An 8,320-nucleotide genomic window follows, 5' to 3' on the forward strand; every position below is an offset into this window, starting at 1 on the left:
GCAGATCATTTTGTAGAAACTCGATGTATTTTGCAGCTGTTTGGGTGCCTTCAGTGAAGTGAGAACCAATGAGTTGGTCGCCAATTACTCTGCACCATACATTTACATTCCACGGTCACTGTCACTCTACCTGTCGAAGCCAGTGAAGATTGTCTATGGACCATTAATGTATGTTTCGTAAATTTACTGCACCGTGGTTTGTGAAACCTGCTTCATCGGTAAACAGGTAGAACGGCAATGCATTCTCTGTTAATGCACATTGACAGAAATTCACTTGATTATTACAGTCATCTCCATGTAATTGCTGATGCAGCAACATATACAGGTGAAATTTGTGAAGAAGTATGCTCATTACACTACATTGACTCACTGCACTGCTTCTAGGATGTCACATGAACTCTTATGGGTTTACGGCAGTAGCAGCTAACATACCAACTGCACCTGCTTATCCTGTAATGGGTTTGTTATGGACCCATTTGTGTCTTACGACCATACCTGTTGTATACAATTCTTTGTATACATTTTCAATTCTGCAGCACGTTGGATGGTCGCTGTCCAGGTACCTTTCTACATACAACCTGTAGGCTGCAGCTGCCATAGATGAGTATCATCTCTTTCTTTAGAATAGACCATTTTTACAGTACTTGACAACACTGTACACACTGTTGTACTTACGACCTTCTGACGTTCCTACTGTGCGTACTTCTGTTCTTACTTGTGTACAGTACGCTATCACAGACGTCTGGTAACACAGTGTACTACAGTTATTCTGAGTGCAAGGACTAATTCAGCAAGCGCTACATACGGTCACTGAGACAGCCAAACTCTTAAACCTTGTAGTCTTCGTAAACATACCCCTACAGATCTCGTTTGTAACAACACACGACTGAACGTCTGAAGTTTCAAGCGCCAACTTTACATTACAAATTACGCTGGGCGTACTTAACATTTTACGGTGCAACAAATGGCGTTGATTAAGTATTTGTTTCTGTTTTCAGTTGTGCTAAAAATAACAACATGTTTCCATTTTTTTAAAATGTAAGTATGTGTCAAAAATAATACTTCCGTACATTTCTCAGTGGTATGTATTAACCAATTCCACCAGCCCCTCTCCTCACTTTCAGTCTGTGGCATTCGTTGTTCAGTGTTTGTTGTGGTTTGGGAGGTGTTTCCAGTGGTAATGTTAGGTTACTTACCCTGTAGTGTATATGCCAACTGTTTTCAGTTTCCCAAGGACTGCAAACTAACCAGTGACCCCTGCAGGTCTTTTTCTGTGAAATAATACTTTCCAGCCAAGTATATAGTGAATGGCAAGCTTTTTGTCGGGATCTCTTTTTGGAAGAAGTTGCATAAAGGTCTGAAATTATGTTCAAGGTTTGTTGGAAGACTCATTCTCAAATATTGGATGAATATAATCACAGTAACTTGGGTGATGTGAACTAAGCTGTCTCAAGATATGTACACAGTTTCTAACTGTAATGTCTTGCTGTAGTAAACCTTTAACATATATTTCTACCTCTTAATGATTATATTATGACAGAATTTTAATTTTTTTAAATTCGGTCAGTAATTATGTGAGATATTGGAAACCAAATTTTTGTTGCCTCTGGAAGCGTTCAGATAGGTAACCCACAGCTGGGACTGTGAACAATGAATCACAAAGTGGATTAGTCAGTAGTAATGTAGATATCTTTCGATGGCATTATTGTAGTACAGTCACAGTCACATGGGACTTTTTCATGAAATGTATTATGGATGAATGAGACCAGTTTTACCATGGTTGCAGTTATATCTTCTTGCAGCTCTATGAGCTGTAGATTTCTTGCAGCACTGTATATTAATTTTTATATCTTGACTGAGTTGATGTTGGTGCACACGAAATCGGCCCAATGTCTCATACAATATTCTCTAGGTGCCAGCAGAGATACCACAATATCGTGGTCCAGTACCAGGCAATAAAAAAGACCACTTTGTTCTATAAGGTACATGTATAATTAAGGACGAAGTAAAATAACTTTATTTTATGCGATTTCCTTTTTATATGAACTGTGTAGGCTAGCAATGGCAGTGCAACTTAGACTCTGCTGTCTTTGCCCGTAGGGTTTTGTTGGACACCATGTTAAATTAACTTGCTTTATCTTCTGCTGCTTACATTTCTTTCATTTCACCCCATTCCATTATGTTGATTTCCCATGGTGACATGTTGCCAGTACCAGCTACTTGTATTTTTATTTGAATGCAGAACCTTCTGTGTGCGGTATTTGATCTTAGCAAGTCAGCAAGAGAAGTAAAAATACTTGGTGCATTGGTGGAATGAGAGCTGCGTAGTGCTGAAATGGGAACCGGCAAGGGACTGGATGGGTGAGAAAAATGACTAACAAATATTGAGGCGAGGAGGATTACGGGACCATAGGGAGAGTTCCCACCTGCACAAGTGAGAAAAGCTGGTGTTGGTGGGAAGGGTCCGTATGACACAGGCTGTGAAACAGTTGTTGAAATGAAAGATGTTGTATTCTGCAGTGTGCTCAGCAACATGGTGGTCCACTTGTTTCTTGGCCACAGTTTGTTAGTGGCCATTCATGTGGACAGACAGCTTGTTGGTTGTCAAGCCCACATAGAATGCAGCATAGTGGTGGCAGCTTAGCTTGTAGATTACGTGACTGGTTTCACAGGTGATGTTCGTGGTGGGGCTGGAGTAGGTGATGGTGGGAGGACATAAGAGACAGGTCTTGCATCTAGGTCTGTTAGGAGGATATGAGTCATGAGGTAAGGGATTGGAAGCACAGGTTGTGTAGGGATGGACAAGTATATTGTGCAGGTTCGGTGGGTGGAAGGATATCACTGTGGGAGGGGCGGGTAGGATAGTGGGCAGAACATTTGTCACTTCAGGGCATGACAATAGTTAGTCAAAACCATGGCAGAGGATGTAATTCAGTTGCTCCATCATGGTTGTTACTGAGTTACGAAGGGAATGCTCCTTTGTGGTCAGACAGTTAGGCTTCGGAAGGTTGTGGCAGACTGGAAAGATAAGGCACTGGAGATTTGTTTTTGTACAAGGTTGGGAGGATAATCATGGCCTGTGAAGGCCTCAATGAGACGTTTGGTATATATCGAGAGGGAGGGCTCGTCACTGCAGATGTGACGACCATGGATGACTAGACTGTATGGAAGAGACTTCTTGGCTTGGAACAGGTGGCAGCTGTCAGAGTGGTGGTATTGCATGTGGTTAGCAGGTTTGATATGGACAGAGGTACTGATGTAGCCATCTTAGAGGTGGAGGTCAACAACATCTAGTAAGGTGGTTTGTTGGGTTGAATAGGACTAGGAGAGACAAATGCGGGAGAAGCTGTTGAGATTTTGGAGGAATGTGGATAGGGTGTCTTCACCCTCAATCCAGATCGCAAAGATGTCTTCGGTGAATCTGAGCCAGGTGAGGTGTTTAGGATTCTGGGTGTTCAGAAAGAATTCCCTTAGATGGCCCATGAAGAGGCTGGCATAGGATGATGCCAAGTGGGTGACTATAGCCACACCCTGGATTTGTTTGTAGGTAATACCTTCAAAGGAGAAGTAATTGTGGGTGAGGATATAATTGGTCACGGCGACTAGGAATGATGCTGTTGGTTTGGAATCCATTGGGCGTTGGGAAAGGTAGTGTTCAACAGCTGCAAGGTCATGGACATTGCGGATGTTAGTGCAAAGGGAGGAGGCATCAGTAGTGACGAGCAGGGCACATTGTGGTAAAGGGTCAGGAACAGTGATATTCAGTGGAGGAAATGGTTGGTATCTTTTACATAGGAGGGTAGGTTCCTGGTAATAGGCTGAAGGTGTTTGTCTATGAGAGCAGAGATCCTCTCAGTGGGGGCACAGTAACAGGCAACAATGGGGCATTCTGGGTGGTTGTGTTTATGGACTTAAGGAAGCGTGTTGAAGGTAGGAGTGGTAGGGGTGAGCAGAGAGATGGACTCCGGGGATATGCTCTGCGACCAGCCTAATGGTTTCAGGAGAGACTGGAGATCCTGCTGAATTTCTGAAATGGAGTCACTGGCAAGGTTTGTAGATGGATGCATCTGACAGCTGGCAGAGTCCTACCAGGTAATCCTTGCAGTTCAAAACAACAGTGGTGGAGCCGTTTTGTTTGCAGGTAAGATCATAAGGTCAGGATCAGCTTTTTGATGGAGGATTGCAGTTCTTTTTGCTGAGGTAAGGTTCGAGGTTAAGAAATTCTGGAACGTTAATGGGGTAATTTGGGGGCAGTGGGAGTGGATCACGGTTGGATGGAGAAGTGAACGGAGTCAGGCAGGATTCAACATTGGTCTTTGGTTGGGTCTGATTGGTAGGGTTGGTGGTGAAAATGTTTCGTCTGTATGTAGGGACTGGGAGAAGGAGAGAAGATTTTTAACAAGTCATGCATGATTGAATTTGGAAGTGGGGCAAAAGGTGAGAATTGGGCTAAGGCTTCTGGAGGAAAGGTTAGTGTGTTTCAGGTCTGTTAAGGTTCTGGATTCTGTGCGGTGGTGGGAGGGAGTTTTGACAAATGGGTAAATGTCGTAGGTCTGCGAGACAGGGTTTATCAGCTATGAGGGGATGTGGTGGAGGTTTGAAAGTTGTTGCTGGGGTGGTGGAAAGTGGTACTTCAAAGCGGGATTAGGAAGTGAGCAGGGTGGAGAGTTTTTTGAGTTGGTGGTGTGAATTTACGCTAATTTCTGGAGGGCAAGAGTTGCATTGTGTGTTAAGGTTTCCAGGAATTTGGAATTGCATAGCAGGAGAATTTTATGGATGGAGAGAAGGTATTGCGACAGACGTAGACCATTCACTTCCCTACAACAGTCTTCACATGCTCATTCCCATTCATTGCAACATTATGCCCAGATATTTAAATGGTTGTGAGAGTCAGGACATACTAACACTCTGTCTGAATATTATATGTTTGTTTTTCCTACTTATCTTCAGTAACGTACATTTTTCTACATTTAAATCTAGCTGTCATTCATCAAACCAATTAGAAGTTTTCTCCATGTCATCTTGTATCTTCCTGCAGACACTCAATGACGACATCTTCCCGTACACCAGAGCATCATCAACAAACAGCTGCAAATTGCTGATTGCTTATGTCGTATCTTTTATGTATATAGAGTTTAAGAACTGTCCTGCCACACTTCCCTAGAGCACTCGTGATGATAACCTTGTGTCTGACATAGACTTACTCTCACAAGGCTCTTGTCGCAACAAGGGGAGGTGCAGTGCACTACAAAGGTTATCTACAATTTGTACCTAATGGTGTCTGAAGTTGTAAGAGTTAAAAGATATGAAAGGGAAGTAGTGGCTGAGAAGAGTGGGATGGGGTGATATCCCTATCTCCGTTGTTGTTCACTCTGTACAATGAGCAAGTAGTAAAGGAAATCAGTCAAAATTTGAGAAACATCATTGTACAACATTTTACCTTCATATTTCTCTTTTAGTACCTCCTGGCTATACAGTATAGATTACAAGGGAAGAAATGGTCACTTAGATTCACTTGGCACTGCAGAGTGTAAACAGGTGGAATGAGTATCCTGTTCAAACATTCGTCCATAGGAGACCTGTTAATGAAATGGATGTCACAGTTGCTCGTATTTGACTGACAGCAGTAGGGTTGAGTTATTTCCCTTCAGTATGTGCACATGCTAATGTGTAATCCATATGAATTATATGGTGCCACATCATTGTTCATGTTACCTAACTTCATTCCCAACCTGAAGCCAAGGAACAATTCAAAGCAGTGGCTTTTCCTCTTTGAGAGTGAAATACAGAAAATAAAAAAATTGCTGGTTAAAGTGTATTGAATGACTGCGTCCTACAACTGAAAAAAATTAAAAGTAAGAGGTTTGGAGAATAAAGAAATTAATTTATCTAGAAAGCAAAATTATTTCCTGTATACTGAGCATTATATTTATTGGAAAGTCGGGGATCTGTGTATCGTTTCATTTTATTGCATTTGTAAAGTATTCAAGACTCACTGATGAAAAATCCACCCATTCTCCAATTAGTGGGAGTATTTTTTGTTCAGGTAATTCTGCCATGTCAAATGGGTAGGAAGCAGATTTATTGAATACAGAGGCTGCCAGTGAAGTTTGCTTTTTTCAGTGTCGTGTGGGACCCAGTCAGTGATGCCTACAGTAAACACTAATAATATTCTGCTCTCCCATTAGATGTAGTATGATAGGAGTTTCCTGTGTTGTATTAGATTTCTGTCATGATATTCTGGACAGAACTTGAACAAGTCTGGCTTGGTCATCGAGAATGGAGCACACCACTTCAGTATCTGATTAGGCAAAGAAAGAGGGGGGCTGGGGTGCATGTAGTCCCACACTTTCTGATTCATTTTTCTTCTTTAGGAGATTGAATTACGTGCAGAGATCATTTGTGTGAAAGCATCTGATAAATTTTGGAATTAATTGAGTTGAAAACTGAGACAATTATTTTTATTTTCACATTTACACCATGAACACTCAGCCTTGTCTTCCTGATACATCCACTCATTTCAAGGAAGTCAGCAAACAGCAGTTGCTCACATACACCAAAGAATACTCAATCCACGTGCCTCCTGTATGAGTCAACTCTGATGATATGCATGAATATTAATGTATCAAAGAATGCACAGTTCTGTTGAACATTTTGTTGAAAGTTCAGGGATGAGTACTTTGTCATTTGAGGACTGAGTGTCATATCTGTTACATAATTAGCAGATTTCATGTGAAATTATTAATGATTTTTCTGTTACAGTTACCCTACTCGGTGGAGTTGTGTTCCTGTTCTTTGGAATCCTGTCGTTATTTTTCGACCCAAATGCACAGTGAGAGCCAAAAATGGTAAATCACCAAGTAACAAGTGAGGGTGGAGGCACTGAGGGCTCATGTTGAAGAATGTGTGTGTGTGTGTGTGTGTGTGTGTGTGTGTGTGTGTGTGTAAGTGTAAGAGTAACAGTATGCAGTATTAGCTGAGAAATCATTTTTTCAAAGAGGTCCGTGTTTCAATGTGATATTATATCTGTTACAAAATACTGGTGGAGAAACTATTTTTTTCTTTCTTTTTTAAGTTTTGATAACTAAGGCTATTTTTATAAATACCATGTACGGAAAGCTTAAGACGTAGCACACTATTTGTGCTAGTTATCTGATATCCCAGAAATGGCAGAGCAGAATCAGACTGTGAACAAATACATTATTTCTTAGAATGAGACCTTTTCTAAGTTTTTCTCATGTGGTTTTGTCAGATAATGTTTTTAAATCATTGTCATGCCATTTCATAATCATACAATTACTTCACTATATATGTGTATTTATTTTAGTAGTTTAGAGTATCGTGTACAAAATCGTTTTTAAAATGAAAGTAAATGTTTTATGTGATATTCACACAGTCTTAGTGTTAATAGAATCTGAACAAATAAGTATTTATTTATTTGTTGCCCTTCAAGAGGTGTGTTTTATGTTCCTCTGTGTTGAAGATTAATAAACATTGTATAAGAAAGTTTACTTATCATTACATATCTGGAAATGTATCTTGTATTTTTGATGAAATTAGCATTTATTTTTGGCCAATATAGAATCTACTTTTTTGAATGATCAGGCATCTAAATGAAAAGAATTCTAATCCCCTCCTTCCATCCTGCTTACTAATGTTACTACTTGCTGTTGGCAGTTGTTTTATTATCTACTACTCTTTTATCAATCTCTTTTTAGTTAACAAATAGATCTGATATTCTAAAAATGGCAAATGTGAAAGTAATTCTATGTAGTTTTGAAGTAAACTGTGTAACTGATGAGTAGCGTATGTAAATTTCTGCATAAGAAGACATTCAAAATACTTCAAATAGAATTATTTTTCTACAGTTATCTTCACATTTGCTTCTATCTACAGGAATGTATCGGACAAGAGACACCAGTGAAACTAAATTCTTTGCATGTTTGCATTAAAGTTGCCTAAACGATGCTGTACTTCACACACAGTAGGCATGGTGCGTAACACTTTGCCATCCGCACGTCTTGTCCATATGTATTCACTTGTCACTGCCAGTGCTAATTCAGATTACTTGGCGTGGTGATGGCCATTCTTGACATTAGTTCTCTAAATTTGTCATAACTATGTAGTGGCTCCTAAACAACCCTGTTCCCCTACTTTCATAAAATTTCGAAGATTTACATACGCAAATAAATACAAAATTTGTTTGTTTCATATATTTGTTTATTTTCACTGGCTTTGTTACTTAGTATTTCTCTTTCATATGATATGCAGCAAAACAGTGTCCAAGATGTAATGCAACTCCACAAGACTTGCACATTAA

The 8,320-nt window shown here is 40.1% G+C and overlaps 1 protein-coding gene across 1 annotated transcript in view; it reads left to right on the forward strand.

Annotated features, from left to right (window-relative positions):
- Positions 1-7,537, forward strand: part of LOC126282047 (transmembrane protein 165) — a 37,435-nt gene extending 29,898 nt beyond the window's left edge. Inside the window, exon 6 of the mRNA XM_049981466.1 lies at positions 6,763-7,537. Within this exon, the coding sequence (XP_049837423.1) occupies positions 6,763-6,836 (74 nt within the window). The 3' untranslated portion in view covers positions 6,837-7,537. The remainder of the gene's footprint in view (positions 1-6,762) is intronic.
- The last annotated feature ends 783 nt before the right edge of the window (positions 7,538-8,320 follow it).

The sequence above is a fragment of the Schistocerca gregaria genome, chromosome 7 (genome assembly GCF_023897955.1).
Source record: "Schistocerca gregaria isolate iqSchGreg1 chromosome 7, iqSchGreg1.2, whole genome shotgun sequence".
NCBI classification, from domain to species: Eukaryota; Metazoa; Arthropoda; class Insecta; order Orthoptera; family Acrididae; genus Schistocerca; species Schistocerca gregaria.